General features: G+C 41.6%; 1 protein-coding gene across 1 annotated transcript; it reads right to left on the bottom strand.

Annotated features, from left to right (window-relative positions):
- Window positions 1-13748: 13748 nt before the first annotated feature.
- LOC106611508 (galanin receptor 2a) lies at window positions 13749-22868 on the bottom strand. Its single transcript, XM_014211782.2, has 2 exons — window positions 22522-22868; window positions 13749-14511 (listed from the first exon to the last, which is right to left on the bottom strand). Exons 1-2 carry the CDS (start codon window positions 22866-22868, stop codon window positions 13749-13751), a joined length of 1110 nt encoding a protein of 369 aa, XP_014067257.1.
- Window positions 22869-23345: the final 477 nt, after the last annotated feature.

The following is a 23345-nucleotide window of genomic DNA, read 5'->3' as shown; positions in this document are numbered from 1 at the left end:
TAATATACGTGTCTGTAGATTGCGTGTGTGTGCTTATGCGTGTGTGTGTGCCTGTGTGTGTGTCTCTTCACAGTCCGTGTTGTTCCAAAAGGTGTAGTTTTATCTGATTTAAATCTGATTTGAATGCTTCCTTGAGTTACTTAATGTGGAATAGACTTCCATGTAGTCATGGCTCTATGTAGTACTGTGTGTTTTCTAGCCTCTCTTTTAGACTCAGGGACTGTGAAGAGACCCCTAGTGGCATGTCTTGTGTATGTGTCTTGTGGGGTATGCATGGGTATGCATGGATGTCTGAGCTGTGGGCTAGTCGTTTGAACAGACAGCTACTCAACATGTCAAAACCTCCCACAAAGACAAGTTATGATGCAGTCAATCTCTCTATTTTGAGCCAGGAGAGATTGACATGCATGTATAAGCACCACATTTGAAATTTCAAGAAAGTGTTTTCAGAAGATTTAGGCAGAGTACTGGAAAGAGTCATCCAGCTTGGCCCGGGGCTAGCTTCCATGGGGGTTATTTTAGTTTCAGGCCCTGCTTAGCCTAAATGCAAATACTATTACTTGCTTTCTCATGCTCTACTGAAAATAATTCAAGAATTGATTAAGTGGATTTGTGTGTTTTATTCAAGGAACTAAGATATATAGTGTAGCAATGTTGTGAGGTGCTGGAAAAACCTTATAGCAGTGCTTGCATTTTATTTCAGAAAAAGTGTAGGAAACCTCATGTGTGATATTAAGAGTAATAAAAAATAATTAAGAAGGGGCAGACGGAGCGGTCTTCTAGTCAGGCTCCGTAGACGGGCACATCGCGCACCGCTCCCGAGTATACTACTCGCCAATGTCCAGTCTTTTGACAACAAGGTAGACGAAATCCGAGCAAGGGTTGCCTTCCAGAGAGACATCAGAGATTGTAGCATTCTTTTTTTCACGGAAACATGGCTCACTCGAGATACGTTATCAGAGTCAGTACAGCCACCTGGTTTCTTCACGCATTGCACCGACAGAAACAAACATCTCTCTGGTAAAAAGAAGGGCAGGGGTGTATGCATTATGATTAAAGAAACGTGGTGTGATCATAACAACATACAGGAACTCAAGTCCTTTTGTTCACCTGACCTAGAATTCCTTACAGTCAAATGCCGACCGCATTATCTACCAAGAGAATTCTCTTCGATTATAATCACAGTCGTGTATATCCCCCCCAAGCAGACACATCGATGGCCCTGAAAGAACTTCATTGGACTCTATGTAAACTGGAAACCACATCCTGAGGCTGCATTTATTGTAGCTGGGGATTTCAACAAGGCTAATCTGAAAACAAGGCTCCATAAATTTTATCAGCATATCGAATGCGCGACCCGGGCTGGCAAAACCCTGGATCATTGTTACTCTAACTTCTGCGACGCATACAAAGCCCTCCCTCGCCCTCCTTTTGCAAAATCTGACCACGACTCCATTTTGTTTCTCCCAGCCTATAGACAGAAACTAAAACATGAAACGCCCGTGCTCAGGTCTGTTCAATGCTGGTCCAACCAATCGGATTCCACGCTTCAAGTTTGCTTCGATCACGTGGACTGGGATACTGTATGTTCCGTATAGCATCGGACAATAACATTGATGAATACGCTGATTTGGTGAGCGAGTTTATTAGCGGGTGCATCGGTGATGTTGTACCCACAGCGACTAATAAAACCTTCTATTCACATCAACGGGACAGTGGTGGAGAAGGTGGAAAGTTTTAAGTTCCTCGGCGTACACATCACGGACAAACTAAAATGGTCCACCCACACAGACAGCGTGGTGAAGAAGGCGCAGCAGCGCCTCTTCAACCTCAGGAGGCTGAAGAAATTCGGCTTGTCACCAAAAACACTCACAAACTTTTACAGATGCACAATCGAGAGCATCCAGTCGGGCTGTATCACTGCCTGGTACGGCAACTGCTCCACCCAAAACCTCAAGGCTCTCCAGAGGGTAGTGAGGTCTGCACAACGCATCACCGGGGGCAAACTACCTGCCCTCCAGGACACCTACACCACCCGATGTCACAGGAAGGCCAAAAAGATCATCAATGACAACAACCACCCGAGCCAATGCCTGTTCACCCCGCTCGCAGAAGGCAAGGTCAGTACAGGAACATCAAAGCTGGGACCGAGAGACTGAAAAACAGCTTCTATCTCAAGGCCATCAGACTGTTAAACAGCCATCACTAACATTGAGTGGCTGCTGCCAACATACTGATTCAAATCTCTAGCCACTTTAATAATTAAACGTTGGATGTAATAAATGTATCACTAGCCACTTTAAACAATGCCACTTTATATAATGTTTACATACCCTGCATTACTCATCTCATATGTATATACTGTACTCTATACCATCTACTGCATCTTGCCTATGCCGTTCCGCCATCGCTCATCCATATATTTTTATGTACATATTCTTATTCATTCCTTTACACTTGTGTGTATAAGGTAGTTGTTGTGAAATTGTTAGATTACTTGTTAGATATTACTGCATGGTCGGAACTAGAAGCACAAGCATTTCGCTACACTCGCATTAACATCTGCTAACCATGTGTATGTGACAAATGAAATTTGATTTGATTTGAATAAAATTTGATTTGATTTCACAGGGCTTATACATTTTTGTCTGCGTTCATGCTGAATAACTTGGGCCCAAATTTTTTGTAAATTGTAAGGTCACTATGTGATGTATAGAGAGACTCACTTGCTCAAGATAATCTTCATGGTGACGGAGGGAAATAGAAGAAGTCCCAATGGACTGATGAGCCATTCATTAGTGAAAATATAAATATCTCACGCTTCCTAAACTGTTAGTAATGCCACAGGGCTTATTAGTACATGTTGTTGGTAAAGTTATGGGTCTATGTAACATGAATAAAATGCTTGCTATGCCTGCATTCATAAAATACAGTGGGGCAAAAAAGTATTTAGTCAGCCACCAATTGTGCAAGTTCTCCCACTTAAAAAGATGAGAGAGGCCTGTAATTTTCATCATAGGTTCACGTCAACTATGACAGAGAAAATGAAAAAAAGAAATCCTGAAAATCACATTGTAGGATTTTTAATGAATTTATTTGCAAATGATGGTGGAAAATAAGTATTTGGTCACCTACAAAAAAGCAAGATTTCTGGCTCTCACAGACCTGTAACTTCTTCTTTAAGAGGCTCCTCTGTCCTCCACTCGTTACCTGTATTAATGGCACCTGTTTGAACTTGTTATCAGTATAAAAGACACCTGTCCACAACCTCAAACAGTCACACTCCAAACTCCACTATGGCCAAGACCAAAGAGCTGTGAAAGGACACCAGAAACAAAATTGTAGACCTGCACCAGGCTGGGAAGACTGAATCTGCAATAGGTAAGCAGCTTGGTTTGAAGAAATCAACTGTGGGAGCAATTATTAGGAAATGGAAGACATACAAGACCACTGATAATCTCCCTCGATCTGGGGCTCCACGCAAGATCTCACCCCGTGGGGTCAAAATAATCACAAGAACGACCTGCAGAGAGCTGGGACCAAAGTAACAAAGCCTACCATCAGTAACACACTACGCCGCCAGGGACTCAAATCCTGCAGTGACAGACGTGTCCCCCTGCTTAAGCCAGTACATGTCCAGGCCCATCTGAAGTTTGCTAGAGAGCATTTGGATGATCCAGAAGAGGATTGGGAGAATGTCATATGGTCAGATGAAACCAAAATAGAACCTTTTGGTAAAAACTCAACTCGTCGTGTTTAGAGGACAAAGAATGCTGAGTTGCATCCAAAGAACACCATACCTACTGTGAAGCATGGGGGTGGAAACAGCATGCTTTGGGGCTATTTTTCTGCAAAGGGACCAGGACGACTGATCCGTGTAAAGGAAAGAATGAATGGGGCCATGTATCGTGAGATTTTGAGTGAAAACCTCCTTCTATCAGCAAGGGCATTGAAGATGAAACGTGGCTGGGTCTTTCAACATGACAATGATCCCAAACACACCACCCGGGCAACGAAGGAGTGGCTTCGTAAGAAACATTTAAAGGTCCTGGAGTGGCCTAGCCAGTCTCCAGATCTCAACCCCATAGAAAATCTTTGGAGGGAGTTGAAAGTCTGTGTTGCCCAGCGACAGCCCCAAAACATCACTGCTATAGAGGAGATCTGCATGGAGGAATGGGCCAAAATACCAGCAACAGTGTGTGAAAACCTTGTGAAGACTTACAGAAAACGTTTGACCTGTGTCATTGCCAACAAAGGGTATATAACAAAGTATTGAGATAAACTTTTGTTAATTGCCAAATACTTATTTTCCACCATAATTTGCAAATAAATTCATTAAAAATCCTACAATGTGATTTTCTGGAATTGTTTTTCTCATTTTGTCTGTCATAGTTGAAGAGTACCTATGATGAAAATTACAGGCCTCTCTCATCTTTTTAAGTGGGAGAACTTGTACAATTGGTGGCTGACTAAATACTTTTTTGCCCCACTGTACCTGTTAATCCTGCTGTGCTGTGAAACTCTGTCAAACATATTGATTCACAACCTGGGTTATTGAACAACCACATTAATTTATTTTCAAAACTTTTGAGATGCGGTGTAAAATACGACACATTGCAAGCATGATACTATTCAATGCATATCAAACAGATATATTTTAATTAATGTGGTATTTTTCTTACAGTGCACAATGATTTTGAACAACAGAGGACATTACTTTAAATATGCAGCAACCATGATAGAGAAAACCCCACCACGCGACTCTAAGGCGCAAGCTGTTACAATGGCACTGTCACACTCACCGACACAACGCTGAAGCACCACAGATGTTAAATGAGCCTGCAACACACTTTTTTCCACTGACAGCACAAGATCACCCAGCTCATCGTTTTAATGGCCCCTGACACTGGGCAACAGGTATTAACAGCTAGGTCTCATACAGAGACACGTATGAGAGTTGTCATGGCGGATCAGTGGGTACTACTAGAAGTATATACAGCGGTAATTTAAGGGTACATCTTGATTCTTGGGTTGGCTCGCACAATGTATTACTGTAGTAACTTCCAAACTGAAGTGAGAGCTCTCAAGGCAGACCAGAATGTACTATGCCTACTACAAGTATATACAGGAGTAAGAGTACATTTGGTTGGCATGCACATTGCATAATGGTTGGGTTAGAACTTAAGTTCAAAGACACCCACAGTTGCTTACATTAAGTTAAGATCCTCTTGTGCTTTTCTGTCCAGGATGGGATGTGAAATATGGTCCCAATTAAAACCAAACATAACTTCAAAGATTTAGGGCATGATTCCGTCCTTATCGCAGAAGAGATACGGTATAGCACAATTTAAATGTATAGCTAATTTCTGATTGAGCAGACATATGCAGCATATGCAGCATTAACCGTGATTGTAGTCTACGCAAACTAGTGAACATTGCCTTTAAAGACCCACTCCAGCCTCCCTAGAACTCAACTGATCGCCTTATAGGTGTTCCAGGTGTCCTCTGACATGGCACAAGTGGGGGGGTTGGCCTTTGGTCTTCAATTGCTCCTCTATTGTTCCTGCAAGCAGGGGGAGGCCGATGACATCAGAGTGCACCATCAAATTCCAAGCCAGAATCTTAAGAGTGTGTATATGTGTGTCAAGACTTATGATCTCTGGGTCCTTGTTTCTACAGTAAATTCCATTCAGGCCAGTGGTGCTGTGTTTCAGATTCAGAAACTGAACACTTTAAGTCCTCAATGAGGCAATTCATTTTGCAGCAACACAATACATACCAGCCAGGTCACCCTTGATACAAGTCAGTATTCAACGTCCATCCATGTCTGAGGATGTCGGGAGATGACGTGTAAACCAGACACTAGGGGCAACAGTGTTACCTTCAAGTAGATTTCAGTTTTGCTAGGGCATTGTGGACAGGGTTGGTGGATGGGAACATCAGCCTCTGATTCCAAAGGTTGTGAGTTTAAATCCAGCAATACAAAGTTGCTTTTGAGAGTTTGTTTTAAGCCTATCCCAAACCTTAACCCTTACCATAAGCATTCAGAGTTAATGCCAAACCTTAAGATTTCGGAGTTAATGCCTAAACTTAACCCTCACCTTAAAAATGTGGAGTTAATGTCTAAACTTAACCATAAACACGTTTTCAACAACTTTGACATTTTTAAGAAACATGGATGAATGTCTAATTCTGATATTAGACTGTGAGAGCTAGTTGAAATAACACATACAAAACAAATAACTACAGACAGTAACAGATATTTACAAGTGAAACTGAATAAGTGTAGTTTCCAGGAAAGATACTTCAGGAGACACCAGCTAACTATCCTCATAAGTCAATGACAGAGTATGTGTAGAATGTAATCAGTGTATGCCTTGCTACGTTATAGTGACTGTCTTCAGCTACAGAGACCACATGCTTACCACATGCGCCAATGTTTAGGGTCAGAGTTTGCCCAATGCTATTTTCATTCAAACACACAGGTGCGAGTGTGTGTTCAAGAGTTTGTCACACTGAAGTTAATTTAGCCATTGTTCAGTAGGCTCTTTCTCTTGGTACTATTGTCATTCCTTGTCTTGGCCCAGAGCTTATCCTTAGCTCTGGGCCCTCCACGTATGGCCTGATTACTGATAGGGGATGCATGGCACGTGCCCTGGGGCCTCGAGCTCTAGGAAAACAGTTGGGCTTTCAACTTACGGTTGAGAGTTTGAATAGTAGAATTCTCAAGGTGTAATTTTGAAGTTAGGGACAGTTAGAAATTTACTGGGGTGGGGGTCCACATTAGGGAGTGTTGCAGGATTGGGGTCAATTGCACAAATTAAATTCCAATGCAATTACTTCTCCCTATAAATTCCGTCAATTAAAGTCAAAACTCCAGCAGGGTTGGGGTTAATTCCACAAATGCAATTCCAATTAAATTCCCTCTCCATATAAATGACATCAATTAATAAAAACATTCCAGAGAAGTTCTGCAATTCAGAGTAATTTCAACTCATCTCAAATTCTAACTCTAAGTCAATTTAAAACTACAATTCTTAATTCAATATTCTGTCACAAAAATGTACATAATTAAATTACCTCTGTAGACCAATACCCTGAATGTAAATTCGTCCACTTCTTTCAAATCAGTGGAACTTCACTCTCCATAATACTAAAATTTCAGAAAATTATGTAATGGCTTTAGAAGCTTCTGATAGGCTAATTGACATAATTTGAGTCAATTGGAGGTGTACCTGTGGATGTATTTCAAGGCCTACCTTCAAACTCAGTGCCTCTTTGCTTGATATCATGAGAAAATTTAAAGAAATCAGCCAAGACCTCAGAAAAGAAATTGTAGACCTCCACAAGTCTGTTCATCATTGGGAGCAATTTCCAAATGCCTGAAGGTACCATGCTCATCTGTACAAACAATAGTACGCAAGTAAAAATAACATGGGACGACGCAGCCATCATACTGCTCAGGAGGAGACGCGTTCTGTCCTCTAGAGATGAACGTACTTTGGTGCGAAAAGGGCAAATGAATCCTAGAACAACAGTAAAGGACCTTGTGAATATGCTGTAGGAAACAGGTACAAAGGTATCTATATCCACAGTAAAACGAGTCCTATATCGTCATAAACTGAAAGGCCACTTAGCAAGGAAGAAGCCACTGCTCCAAAACAGCCATAAAAAAGCCAGACTACGGTTTGCAACTGGAACATGGGGACAAAGATTGTAGTTTTTGGAGAAATGTCCTCTGGTCTGATGAAACAAAAATAGAACTGTTTGGCCATAATGATCATTGTTGTGTTTGGAGGAAAAATGGGGAGGCTTGCAAGCCGAAGAATACCATCCCAACCATGAAGCACAGGGGTGGCAGCATCATATTGTGGGGGTTTGCTGCAGGAGGGACTGGTGCACTTCACAAAATAGATGGCATCATGAGGATGGAAAATTATGTGGATATATTGAAGCAACATCTCAAGACATCAGTCAGGAAGTTAAATCTTGGTTGCAAATGGGTCTTCCAAATGGACAATGACCCCAAGCATACTTCCAAAGTTGTGGCAAAATGGCTTAAGGACAACAAAGATCGGCTATGAAAAAGCCAACTGACACTTACTCTTGTGTTACTGACTTGTTGCACCCTCAACAACTACTATGATTATTATTATTTGACAATGCTGGTCATTTATGAACATTTGAACATCTAGGCCATGTGCTGTTATAATCTCCACCCGGCACAGCCAGAAGAGGACTGGCCACCCCTCATAGCCTGGTTCCTCTCTAGGTTTCTTCCTAGGTTTTGGCCTTTCTAGGGAGTTTTTCCTAGCCACCGTGCTTCTACACCTGCATTGCTTGCTGTTTGGGGTTTTAGGCTGGGTTTCTGTACAGCACTTTGTGATATCAGCTGATGTAAGAAGGGCTATATAAATACATTTGATTTGATTTGATTTGAACAAGGTCAAAGTATTGGAGTGGCCATCACAAAGCCCTGACCTCAATCCTACAGAAAATTTGAGGGCAGAACTGAAAAAGCGTGTGCGAGCAAGGAGGCCTACAAACCTGACTCAGTTACAGCAGCTCTGTCAGGAGGAATGGGCCAAAATTCACCCAACTTATTGTGGGAATCTTGTGGAAGGCTACCCGAAACGTTTGACCCAAGTTGAACAATTTAAATGCAATACTACCAAATACTAATTGTGTGTATGTAAACTTCTGACTCACTGGGAATGTGATGAAAGAAATAAAAGCTGAAATAAATAATTCTCTCTACTATTATTCTGGCATTTCACATTCTTAAAATAAAGTGGTGTTCCTAACTGACATTAGACAGGAAATTTTTACAAAGATTAAATGTCAAGAATTGTGATAAACTGAGTTTAAATGTATTTGGCTAAGGTGTATGTAAACTTTTGACTTCAACTGTATAGGACTTACACAACACATTCCATGAAATTTCTATGTTCTTCAGGGTGATGTTTAATTCCCACTGAAATCTAGCAAAATGTCAAGTTTAGAATACTACATCACCAACTTTATACATTTAGACAAAGATAAGACTATATTGTTCCCAAACAACCCAAACCATATTAACTGGTTCCACCATCTCAGTAACGGGTGCAAATAAATCCAAGCACTAACAGATTATAGTAGACTTTAAAAAATATTTGTTGTTTATCTTTACTTAGCATAATATAAATAACAATCATTGTACATCCAAAAACACACACATATACTGCTCAAAAAATAAAGGGAACACTTAAACAATACAATGTAACTCCAAGTCAATCACACTTCTGTGAAATCAAACTGTCCACTTAGGAAGCAACACTGATTGACAATAAATTTCACATGCTGTTGTGCAAATGGAATAGACAACAGGTGGAAATGATAGGCAATTAGCAAGACACCCCCAATAAAGGAGTGGTTCTGCAGGTGGTGACCACAGACCACTTCTCAGTTCCTATGCTTCCTGGCTGATGTTTTGGTCACCTTTGAATGCTGGCGGTGCTTTCACTCTAGTGGTAGCATGAGACGGAGTATACAACCCACAAAAGTGGCTCAGGTAGTGCAGCTCATCCAGGATGGCACATCAATGCGAGCTGTGGCAAGAAGGTTTGCTGTGTCTGTCAGCGTAGTGTCCAGAGCATGGAGGCGCTACCAGGAGACAGGCCAGTACATCAGGAGACGTGGAGGAGGCCGTAGGAGGGCAACAACCCAGCAGCAGGACCGCTACCTCCGCCTTTGTGCAAGGAGGAGCAGGAGGGGCACTGCCCGAGCCCTGCAAAATGACCTCCAGCAGGCCACAAATGTGCATGTGTCTGCTCAAACGGTCAGAAACAGACTCCATGAGGGTGGTATGAGGGCCCGACATCCACAGGTGGGGGTTTTGCTTACAGCCCAACACCGTGCAGGACGTTTGGCTTTTGCCAGAGAACACCAAGTTTGGCACATTCGCCACTGGCACCCTGTGCTCTTCACAGATGAAAGCATGTTCACACTAAACACGTGACAGAAGTGACAGAGTCTGGAGACTCCATGGAGAACGTTCTGCTGCCTGCAACATCCTCCAGCATGACCGGTTTGGCGGTGGGTCAGTCATGGTGTGGGGTGGAATTTCTTTGGGGGGCCGCACAGCCCTCCATGTGCTCGCCAGAGGTAGCCTGACTGCCATTAGGTACCGAGATGAGATCCTCAGACCCCTTGTGAGACCATATGCTGGTGCGGTTGGCCCTGGGTTCCTCCTAATGCAAGACAATGCTAGGCCTCATGTGGCTGGAGTGTGTCAGCAGTTCCTGCAAGAGGAAGGCATTGATGCAATGGACTGGCCCGCCCGTTCCCCAGACCTGAATCCAATTGAGCACATCTGGGACATCATGTCTCGCTCCATCCACCAACGCCACATTGCACCACAGACTGTCTAGGAGTTGGCGGATGCTTTAGTCCAGGTCTGGGAGGAGATCCCTCAGGAGACCATCCGCCACCTCATCAGGAGCATGCCCAGGCGTTGTAGGGAGGTCATACAGGCACGTGGAGGCCACACACACTACTGAGCCTCATTTTGACTTGTTTAAGGACATTACATCAAAGTTGGATCAGCCTGTAGTGTGGTTTTCCACTTTAATTTTGAGTGTGACTCCAAATCCAGACCTCCATGGGTTGATAAATTGGATTTCCATTGATTATTTTTTTGTGATTTTGTTGTCAGCACATTCAACGATGTAAAGAAAAAAGTATTTAATAAGATTATTTAAATCATTCATATCTAGGATGTGTTATTTTAGTGTTCCCTTTATTTTTTGAGCAGTGTATAATCAAATTATTTGAAAAATAGACCAGCAGAACAGCATGCTGGGAATTATTTTAATCAGCCCCCTGACATCATTTAAAATGTATTTTTCCAAGTCTAAAAGTAAGCAATACAGAATGTTGCACTGCTCAATTGGTAGCACATGGCTCTTGAAACATATTTGTCATTTAGCAGACACTTATATCCAGAGCAATTTACAGTAGTGAGTGCATATATTTTTGTACTGGTCCCTGGTGGGAATCAAGCAACATGGTATCAATGACAGGATAGTGGTTTCAATACCCGGGAACACCCTTAGGTAAAAAATGTATACGTACGTTGCTTCTGCTAAAAGTTTCTGCTAAATGGCATATGTTGTAGATGTATATGTTGTAGATGCAATAATTGAGTAAACAATAAATCAGTAGAATTCAAATTCTGCCTCCATGTAAAATGCATCACCAAAATGACATAGTTCATAGACTGCTTAAGGGTAAAGAAACCTATATGTAATTTGTCTGAACTATCACTTTAATTGGACCAAAATAAGAAAATATTTATAAACAGTAATACTTATAGTTATTTGATTTTAAACAACATCTGCATTCAATTTCAATGCTAAATGCATTACATCCAGTAAATGGAATTTGCACAATTACAATGTTTTATTCAAAATCCATTCCAATTATGTTTTTATTTTCCAATTCAATTCCAATTCAGACAGTCTAAATTCCAATTCAATTCCGATTCCATTCTAAGGATGGTTTTCTTGTTCAATTCTTCTTGTTGAGGGACAAGGCTACCCAGACTAGCCTACAACACCACCTTGAAATGAATAATTCATTGCATTGTTTTTTTCAAATGTGCACAAAATTGTACTCTATTCTGTAAATAGCATATTTCATTCCATTTCGATCAGTTGTCTTATATGCTTAATATGCTCCCAGCAGGCCCAGTTATTCAGAAAAGCTTAACTCTGCTTCCCATCCTATTACTTGCGCACCTAATGCTTCAATATAGACAAAATATTTGTTATTTAACTTTAAACAACATCTGCATTCAATTTCAATGCTAAATGCATTACATCCAGTAAATGGAATTTGCACAATTACAATGTTTTATTCAAAATCCATTCCAATTATGTTTTTATTTTCCAATTCAATTCCAATTCAGACAGTCTAAATTCCAATTCAATTCCGATTCCATTCTAAGGATGGTTTTCTTGTTCAATTCTTCTTGTTGAGGGACAAGGCTACCCAGACTAGCCTACAACACCACCTTGAAATGAATAATTCATTGCATTGTTTTTTTCAAATGTGCACAAAATTGTACTCTATTCTGTAAATAGCATATTTCATTCCATTTCGATCAGTTGTCTTATATGCTTAATATGCTCCCAGCAGGCCCAGTTATTCAGAAAAGCTTAACTCTGCTTCCCATCCTATTACTTGCGCACCTAATGCTTCAATATAGACAAAATATTTGTTATTTAACTTTTAAAATGTATGTCATTTTATGTGTGGCATAAACACAACCAGTCACAATGTTTTAATCTGATTAGGCTACTTTAAAAATCTCCTATAGTCTACCTGCGTACGTTCACCAAAATATTTTTCCAGCATCCAAACTGTGCAGACAGTGGCATAGAAACCTGTTGATGGAAAATGAGTTGCATATATTTTATATAATTATGAATATAGCATCAAAATGTAAAATCTGATTTCCACCTAGCTGATAATTGTCTGCAGCCAGCTTTGATCATATTGCAGTTCTATTGAAACAGGCAGGGAGAGTTAGCTCATCCATGGTGGTCAGCAAACCCTCAACCTTTTGGCCCACACGCCTGGATGGCATCGACTGTGCCATAAAAGCACACTAAAGTGGAAAAGTCGATATCCATGTTATTGTTATTTATGGTGTGGTTGTAAACATTGTTTTATGTTAATACTATGAGGGAGGAGGGTGTGCAATTTTACAGTACAAGGTGAAAATGTTTGTACATTTTCAACTGTCCCTTAAGTATTTACATTTTGAATTTAGTATTGCAAACATGTTGTGGTTCAGTAGCATCATCCTCAGCAGGTGACTATTCACTGACAGTTTGTTTCATGGACAGTGTCTTAGTTATTATCATTATTATTATTCCCCAATCAAAACTTAGTGCCCCCAAAAGGCTAGAGCCTGCCCTGATCAGATAACATAAGATGTAAGAGAAATTAGCTTTAAATCGGGAACATATTCTCTCAGCCCAATGACAAAATGTACTGTATAGAATAGGAAGAAATATGCTTTAAAACTTAAAAATCATCTCTCAGCCCCATGGCAAAATTTGTGGAATAGTAGGAAATCTAATTTAAAACGGCAACATTTTCCCTCCGCCCCATGGCAAAAAGTGTAGAATTGCAGGAAATTTGCTATAAACAGCATATTTTTCTCTCTGCCCTATGGCAAAATGTTTAGAATCACTAGCCTGGCCTCAAAGACTAGACATAACATAGTAGAAGTAAATCTGTGACACTCTAATTAATATGATATGTTACGTTTGGTATGGTTACATAAGACATAAGGTTACTAAGCTAAAAACAAAAGGTGGTGAAGTTGGTCGGGATGATGGGAGGGCATATAACACAAACATCTAGCAATGCAAAGGTTGAGTGTTCACATCATGGGCAACTATTTATTAATTTGCAACTACTTAGTACGTTAGCTAATCCTTCCCCTAACCATAACCCCTAGCCCCTAGCCTAGCTTAAATTAGCCAACTAGTCACCTAGCTAACATTAGCCACAAAAATGTTTAATTTGTGACATATCATATGAACTGCAATTTGTAATATATCATACAAACTGGGTGATGGACATCCACAAATTAATAAATTCTATACAAAACTTAACATATCATGCTATGTTGAGGGAGACAGATTTACTATGTCATGTCTACCCCTGAGTCCAAGTTGGAATTGCATGAAGTTAGCTTAAAAAGAAAATCTCTCCACTGCCATGAGCGGGGCCTCCAAATTCTTCTTGCCCAGGGCCCCAGATGTGGTTAGTCCGGCACTATCTCCACGCTGTGACCCCAGGCTCTGATTGGACGTCTCACTGGACCCCACCTCCACCGTGCTGACCGCATGCGCCGCCTGAAACACATGCACCCGGTTCACCACCCTCTTACTCAACACACAGTCAAACACCTTCCGGAATCCCTTCCGGAAGTGTTTGGACACCAGGGCATACACTATAGGGTTGAGGCAGGAGTTAGCATAGGCCACCAGGTGAGAGAGGATACGGAGTACGTAGGTGGTGTGGTTTAGCGGAAAGTGACCAAACCACATACACAGTATAACCAGGTGATGGGGAAGCCAGCAGAGGCAGAAGAGCACCGCTACGATAATAATCATCTTGGTGACTTTCTTCTTTGCTCTCCTGGACTCAGACGTGTCCTTGATGGGGTCCTCTGTGGTCCACAGGTAACGGATGGTTCTGGCGTAGGTCAGGCTGAGGGTGAGGACAGGGATGAGGTAGCCGAAGAAGAAGGTGCAGACGTCCATAAGGCGCCTGTCCTGGAACTGCCAGGCGGGGATGCAAACCACGGTGCCGTCCAGGTCCATCTGTCGGTAGTAGCTCAGGTACGGGCCAGAGAAGACCAGGGACAAACCCCACACCACACAGATGGACGTCAGGGCGTTACGATGAGTCCTCATCGCCCTGGAACGGAGAGGGTAGCGGATGGCCAGATACCTTGGGGGTCAACAATAGGAAGAAGAGGTGGACTCAGATAGTTGGGCAGACAGGACTTAGTGATACATAATATAATACCCAGGTATGTCCTCCTATGAGAAAAAAGTGCCCTGTCAGATTGGTAGCATTTTCTTATGAATACATTTTCATTTATTTTTTATTCTGTCTGGTAAAGAATTGTCCATCAAACTTGCTAATTTCTCATTTTTGAATCTTGGAAAATCACCTCTCCCCGCTACTCTGCCCCCACGCGAGCGTGCACTGCAGTCGTCGTCCTGCTGCTGCACAAGCAGAAGCTTCCGGCGCCTAGCCGTAGAAATGCTATAAGCAGGGTTGAAAGTAGATGTAATTTATTTCCATTACGGGACCTCCTACACACAAAAAATTAGGTTTCCTCAAGGCTTCTTAGGGAAGGATGATTGTTCTATCTAGAACCATAATGACTCAAAGAACCATTTGAGCGCTTCAATAATTCTTTCAAGTTCTCAAAGGGGTTCTTTGCTCTTTTAGTGATCATTCAAATGTAGGGGCAGTGCATTACAATATTTTGGGGCATGGTTTGCACCCAGGTCTTTTTGTGCAACCGTGAGTGAGAGTGTTATCCAGTTTCTTTAATGTGTTGTGTTATATAATTATACTAAATAAAACATATAAATGCAATGTGTTGTCCCATGTTTCATGAGCTGAAATAAAAGATCCCTCAATTTTTTCAGATGCGCATTAAGCTTATTTCTCTCAAATTTGATGAACAAATTTGTTTACATCTTTGTTAGTGAGCATTTCTCCTTTGCCAAGATAATCCATCCACCTGACAGGTGAGGCATATCAAGAATCTGATTAAACAGTGTGATCATTACACTGGTACACCCTGTGGTCTGGACAATAAAAGGCCACTTTAAAATAGGCAGTTTTGTCACACAACACAATGTCACAGATGTCTCAAGTTTTGAGGGAGCGAGCAATTGGCATGCTGACTGCAGGAATGTCCACCAGAGCTGTTGCCAGAGAATTTAATGTTAATTTCTCTACCAAAAGCCGCCTCCCAACAACATTTTAGAGAATTTGACACTACGTCCAACCGGCCTCACAACCGCAGACCACGTGTAACCACTCCAGCCCAGGACCTCAACATCCGGCTTCTTCACCTGCGAGATCATCTGAGACCAGCCACCCGGACAGCTGATGAAAATGTGGGATTGCACAACCTGAAGAATTTATACACAAACTGTCAGAAACCGTCTCACGGAAGCTCATCTGTGTGTTCGTCATCCTCCCCAGGTTCTTGACCTGACTGCAATCCGTCGTTGTAACGGACTTCAGTGGGCAAATTATCACTTGCAATTGCTGCTGGCACGCTGGAGAAGTGTGCTCTTCACGAATGAATCCCAGTTTCAACAGTACCGTGCAGATGTTTGGCGTTGTGTGGCCAAGTGTTTTTTTGATGTCAATGTTGGGAGGCATAAGCTACGGACAACGTACACAATTGCATTTTATTGCTGGCAATTTCAGTACACAGAGATACCATGACGAGATCCTGAGGCCCGTTGTCGTGCCATTCATCCGCTGCCATCACCTCATGTTCCAGCATGATAATGCACGGACCTATGTTGCAAGGATCTGTACACAATTCCTGTAAGCTGAAAATGTCCCATTCTTCCATGGCCTGCATACTCACCAGACATTTCAGCGATTAAGCATGCATGGGATGCTCTGGATCGACGTGTACAACAGTGTCCTCCAGTTCCCACCAATATCCAGCAACTTCGCATAGCCATTGAAGAGTGGGACAACATTCCACAGGCCACAATCAACAGCATGATCAACTCTATGCGAAGGGGATGTGTCGCGTTGCATGAGGCAAACCTTAGAAAATGGTGCTTCATAGCACCATACAGGTTCCATTTAAAACATTATGTGCATGGTTATTTGTAGAACCTTCAAAAAAGGGTTCTATATAGCAACAAAAAGGGTTCTGCAATGGTTACAAGCCAAATAACCCCTATTTGTTACTATTGAGAACCTCTGTTTTTTGTGTGCTGTTGTGCACTATGGGCCTAATAATAGAATTACATATATAATCCCTTTTAATTTCATAAGATGTGTGGGCCAAATTTGTCAATTAACTTAACAAAAATGTATTACCTTTTAATGTGGCATAAAAACAACCAGTCATGATGTTTTCATCTGATTGTCAAACAATCAAAGGCTCATGTAGGCTACCTGTGCAGGTTCGTCCACACACAAATTAATTCCAGCAACCAAATTCTGCTCTGTGCATCTACCATTTGACAAATGAAAATAAACAAATTTTAAAGGTCCCGAACAGTCATTCTGATTCCCATATAAAATAACCTTTTGCGTGACTAAAACATCTCCCATAATATTCTTTCACAATAAAAATGCAATTTTTTTTTGAAAGAGTGCAGTTTTTCTCTCATGTCAAACTACCAGGTAGTTTAAAAAGGCAGACTACGTGGGCGGGGAGCTAGTAGGCTAAGTGGGTGGGGAGCTGACTTTGACTGACGGTTTTTTGAAAATGCCTATGTCAAGCACCATGGACTCAGTGAGCAATGTTGCAGTGATATTATCTCAAGCAAATTTGCGGATGTAACCGATGTGAAATGGCTAGCTAGTTAGCGGGGTGCGCGCTAATAACGTTTCAATCGGTGACGTCACTCGCTCTGAGACCTTGAAGTAGTTGTTCTCCTTGCTCTGCAAGGGCTGCGGCTTTTGTGGAGCGATGGGTAACGATGCTTCGAGGGTGGCTGTTGTCTATGTGTGCAGAGGGGCGAGGAGAGGGACAGAAGCAATACTGTTACACTGATACACAAACCAACTCAAACAACATTAACATTGCATGCAACATCCAATCCAGTCATACATTACATCATGGTTTCAAAAATTATTTGCTTATCCAACTGTTTGGTTAACAGCATTAATATAGACAAAATGTTGGCTGTATAATTTTGCTAACTAGCCCAAATGGAACTGTCAGCACTGACAAGCTAGTTCACCTTTGACAATTTCCGCTTAAACTTTTAATTGAATATATAGTATATTGACTGTCTGATAATGTTCATATATAGTATCATGACTATCAATGATGTCAAGACATTTGTGTACATTTTCTGTTTTGGCATGTCTCTTGATGTAATGACTTGACAACTGTGTAAGAGTTTTGGGCAACCCTTCCTCCCATTTTGTTCCATGCTGGCTGAAGACCTAGCTAGCCAGTGAGGGGGTTCGGTTAATCTTGTTCGGGCGCCTGTTGTGCACCAGGTGAAAGTTGATTGCATTCCTTTTGGGTCCGGGCTGCCTCCCGAGTGTGATCCAGGTGCCGCTTTCAAAGCCCATGCAAAGTCAGCTCAAAGCAAAGTGACATAGGAGGGCTCCTGAGTGGCACAGCAGTCTACAGCACTGCATCTCAGTGCTAGAGGCGTCACCACAGACCCTGGTTTGATCCTGGGCTGTATCACAACTGGCTGTGATCAGGAGTCCTTTAATTTTACAATTGGCCCAGTGTCGTCCGGGTTTGGGGAGGGTTTGGCCAGGGTAGACCGTCATTGTAAAATAGCAATTTTTTCTTAACTGACTTTCCTAGTTACATTTTTTAAAAGCATGTGGAGTAATGAGTAGGATTCTGTGTTTTCACATGCAACAGTAATTGCTTTTGAGCTTTATCTGCCATCCCAATGAAAACAAGTGAGAACATTTAAAAAATAGATTTATGGAAAAGAGATGTATGTTTCTGAACGATACACCACGCTGCCTTGTTGACAAAAATGACTCTGTATAGATTACTGTCGTAATTTGAGAAGGGCACTCATGCTCCTCCCTCCCCGCTTTCACCAGATCACATTAACGGGCCTTTGCCCGGTTTCCCGCAGGTCAGCATAATTGAATCCGCCCAATTACTAGCTAGCACCAGACACAAATGAAAGCGGAAACCTATAAGTATCTTTGCCTAAAATCTCAAATTATATTTACTGACACGCTGCAGTAAAATTTTGGCACTACCTAGCTATGTAAACCACACCCCTTTGAACAAAACTTCTGTGGTACATATTTTAATTAGGTAAGACATTTTTTTCCCCTTTATTTAACTAGGCAAGTCAGTTAAGAACAAATTCTTATTTAAAATGACAGCCTAGGAACAGTGGGTTAACAGCCTTGTTCAGGGGCAGAAGAACAGATTTTTACCTTGTCAGCTCAGGGATTCAATCTAGCAACCTTTTGGTTACTGACCCAATGCTGTAACCACGAGGCTACCGGCCACCCCAATAAGAATAACATGTTACCATTGGTGTATTCAAATTTGAGATTTTGTGATGTCACACAATGCCCTTTATAATCCCTATTTCTTTTCACTTTGAGCACCTGCCCCTCAGAAGGTCTTTGCCCTGCCCTGATTGTACCCTAAACACTGACATTAGACTGTATTAGAGAGGAAGAAATGAAGCGAGGGGGTTTACTCTGCCAAAAATCTGTCCACAAAAACAAGACCACGAAGTCAGGTATTTTTGTATGGAGATCAACGAGAGAGTATCGAATTTGGTCAACAACAAATTGCTGATTTGAGGCTTATCAAATCAAATCAAACTTTATTTGTCACCTGCGCTGAATACATGTGTATACCTTACCGTGAAACAGCGCAGTTCAAGAGAGATAAGAAAATATTTACCAAATAAACTTAAGTAAAAAACAATAAAATAACACTAATGAGGCTCTATATACAGGGGGTACCGGTACCGAGTCAATGTGCAGGGGTACAGGTTAGTCGAGGTAATTTTTACATGTAGGTAGGGGTGATGTAACAATGCATAGATAATAAACAGCGAGTAGCAGCAGTGTAAAAAAAATGGAGGCGGTGTCAATGTAAATAATATGGTGGCCATTTTATTAATAATTCAGCAGTCTTATGGCTTGGGGGTAGAAGCTGTTAAGGAGCCATCTGGTCCTAGACTTGGCGCTCCGATGCCGCTTGCCATGCGGTAGCAGAGAAAACAGTCTGTGACTTGGGTGACCGGAGTCTGACATTTTTTGGGCTTTCCTCTGACACTGACTAGTATATAGGTCCTGGATGGCAGGATGCTTGGCCCCAGTGATGTACTGGGCCGTACACACTACCCTCTGTAGCGCCTCTCGGTCAGATAACGAGCAGTTACCATACCAGGTGGTGATGCAACCGGTCAGGATGCTCTCGATGGTGCAGTTGTACAACTTTTTGAGAAACTGGGGACCCATGCCAAATCTTTTCAGTCCCCCGAGGGGAAAAGGTTTTGTCATGCCCTCTTCACTACTGTCCTGGTGTGTTTGGACCATGATAGTTTGTTGGTGATGTGGACACCAACAAACTTGAAGATTTCAACCTCCCACAGCCCCGTCGATGTTAATGGGGGCTTGTTTGGCCCATATTTTCCTGTAGTTCACCATCAGCTCCTTTGTCTTGCTTACATTGAGGGAGAGGTTGTTGTCCTGGCACCACACTGCCAGGTCTCTGACCTCCTCCCTATAGGCTGTCTCATCGTTGTCGGTGATCAGGCCTATCACTGTTGTGTCCTCATCAAACTTAATGATGGTGTTGGAGTCGTGTTTGGCTATGCAGTCGAGGGTGAACAGGGAGTACAGGAGGGGACTAAGCACACACCCCTGAGGGGCCCCAGTGTTGAGGATCAGCGTAGCAGACATGTTGTTGCTTACCCTTACCACCTGGGGGCGGCCCGTCAAGAAGTCCAGGATCCAATTGCAGAGGGAAGTGTTTAGTCCCAGGGTCCTTTGCTTAGAGATGAGCTATGTGGGAACTATGGTGTTTGTTGAACAACATTCTTTCATAGGTGTTCCTTTTGTCCAGGTGGGAAAGGGCAGTGTGGGTCTAGGGTATCCGGGAGGATGCTGTTGATGTGAGCCATGACCAGCCTTTCAAAGCACTTCATGGCTACCGACATGAGTGCTACGGGGCGGTAATAATTTAGGCAGGTTGCCTTCACTTCCTTGGTGGTCTGCTTGAAACATGTAGGTATTACAGACTTGGTCAGGGATAGATTGAAAATGTAAGTGAAGACACTTGCCAGTTGGTCTGCGCATGCTTTGCTTTTATTATTATATTTATTTATTTATTATTTATTTATTTATTTACTTAACCAGCATGGCTACCACAGCATTCTGCAGCGATACACCATCCCATCTATTTTGCGCTTATTGGGACTATCATTTATTTTTCAACAGGACAACAACATCTCCAGGCTGTGTAAGGGCTATTTGACCAAGAAGGAGATGGAGTGCTGCATCAGATGACTTGGCCTCCACAATCACCCGACCTCAACCCATGGTTTGGGATGAGTTGGACCGCATAGTGTAGGAAAAGCAGCCAACAAGTGCTCAGCATATGTGAGAACTCCTTCAACACTGTTGGAAAAGCATTCCAGGTTAAGCTGGTTGAGAGAATGCAAAGTTTTTGTAAAGCTGTCATCAAGGCAAAGGGTGGCTACTTTGAAGAGTCTAGAATATAAAATATACACTACCATTCAAAAGTTTGGGGTCACTTAGAAATGTCCTTGTTTTTGAAAGAAAAACACATTTTTTGTCCATGAAAATAACATCAAATTGATCAGAAATACAGTGTAGACATTGATAATGTTGTAAATGACTATTGTAGTGGAAACGGCTATTTTTAATGGAATATCTACATAGGCGTACAGAGGCCCATTATCAGCAATCATCACTCCTGTGTTCCAATGGCACAATGTGTTAGTTCTGTGAAAGGAGTAGTACACAGCGTTGTACGAGATCTTCTGTTTCTTGGCAATTTCTCGCATGTAATAGCTTTCATTTCTCAGAACAAGAATAGACTGACGAGTTTCAGAAGAGAGTTCTTTGTTTTTAGCCATTTTGAGCCTGTAATTGAACCCACAAATGCTGATGCTCCAGATACCCAACTAGTCTTAATCAGGACAACAGTTTTCAGCTGTGCTAACGTAATTGCAAAAGGATTTCCTAATGATCAATTAGCCTTTTAAATTGATAAACTAGGATTAGCTAACACAACGTGCCATTGGAACACAGGAGTGATGGTTGCTGATAATGGGCCTCTGCATACCTATATAGATATTCAATAAAAAAATCAGCCGTTTACAGCTACAATAGTAATTTACAACATTAACAGTGTCTACACTGTATTTCTGACCAATTTGATGTTATTTTAATGGACAAAAAAGTAGCTTTTCTTTTAAAAACAAGGACAGTTCTAAGTGACCCCAAACTTTTGAACGGTAGTGTATTTTGATTTGTTGAACACATTTTTGGTTACTACATGATTTCATATGTGTTATTTCATAGTTTTGATGTCTTCACTATAATTCTACAATGTAGAAAATAGTAAAAATAAAGAAAAACCCTTGAATGAGTCGGTGTTTCCAAACTTTTGACTAAGTGGAAGACGTTGCTTTTCGGCAACTTGTATATGTTATATCGGAGTTGTGCCTGTTGCTCACACGCGTATCTGCCCGCTCATTGGCTACAATGTTCCCACCTGATCTCGCATCCTCTCATCTGCCTTCCATCTTTTATGGACATGTATTTCCATCATTAGAGCGGTCATTCGACCAGCTTGTCAATATAATCTTTGGCTGTGTGGAGACAACACCTCCACCATTTTTTTTCATATTTTTAAGGAACTCAGAGAGTGTTCTTTCAAATGTTTTAATTGGTCAGAGAGTGTCACTGAACAAAATAATCAAGAATGACTATCATGCACCCTTTCTCACTTTCTCTCTGTAGGCTATTTGCCTATAGACCATCTTCATACCATTACCTTACTATATATAAATGGGGTAACAAGACTGATCTTCCACAATGAAAAAGTATTTTTCAGCAAAAATGTATATTGACAAAATAACAATAAAATCATTAAACTACTTAAAGTGTTATCTTTCACAACATACGACCCATTTCAACTTCTGTGTGTATATATATATAAAAAACAAACAGTTGTTAACGGTAAGTGAAACGCACCTGTCCAACGACACAGCGGTGAGCGTAAAGATGCTGGCATACATGGTAAGGTAGATGATAAAGTGTACGACTTTGCACAAGAACGGTCCAAATACCCATTCATCCATAGTGTAGATAGTGGCTTGAAAAGGTACGCAGAACACTATAAAGCACAGGTCTGCCACACCGAGGTTCAGAATAAATAGGTTTGTTGTTTTGGTGTTCATCTGTCCGTTCCAGAGGAGGACCGTGAGGACCAATCCGTTCCCCAAGGTACCAACGAAGAAGATGAGCGAGAAGACCAGAGAAATGATAACTGATTCCGTTCTCCAGTTCGCACCAGTTTGGTTCTGCACAGAGTTATTCATTGTTACTTTTTATTAAACTTCTTCATAAATCTGAGGTTTCGGTATTTTAAATCCTTTATTTAGTGAATCTCATAGATGCGTTGATCATTTTCAGATGCTGCATAACGCGCACATGTTCTAAGCATCGAGAAATACTTGGTTGTTCAAAGAGGTGGGAAGTTTAAGCATCCACCCCCCTGTCTAGTCTAGTTCTCCTATCTCTGACAAAAGGGGGATAGTGTTTTCTGTCTCTGGCTGGGCTAGGAGGGGTGTCCTTTCTCTTTCTCTCTCTGCCACACACCACCTACGATAACATCTCTTTTCACCATCTTGCATTTTCACTCCTGCGTATTATCAATATCAAGCCACATTCAAATCCCTCCCATCTTCTGTATAATTCCTAGAGTATATATATGTTTTTATCTGCCCATGTACAGTACATTATGGGGTTACTATCAAAAGGATGTAGATTTACGCCTGTTTCCCAAATGACACCCT

Source organism: Salmo salar, chromosome ssa01, assembly GCF_905237065.1.
Source record: "Salmo salar chromosome ssa01, Ssal_v3.1, whole genome shotgun sequence".
Taxonomy (NCBI): Eukaryota; Metazoa; Chordata; class Actinopteri; order Salmoniformes; family Salmonidae; genus Salmo; species Salmo salar.
This window is presented reverse-complemented; position numbering and strand designations above follow the sequence as displayed.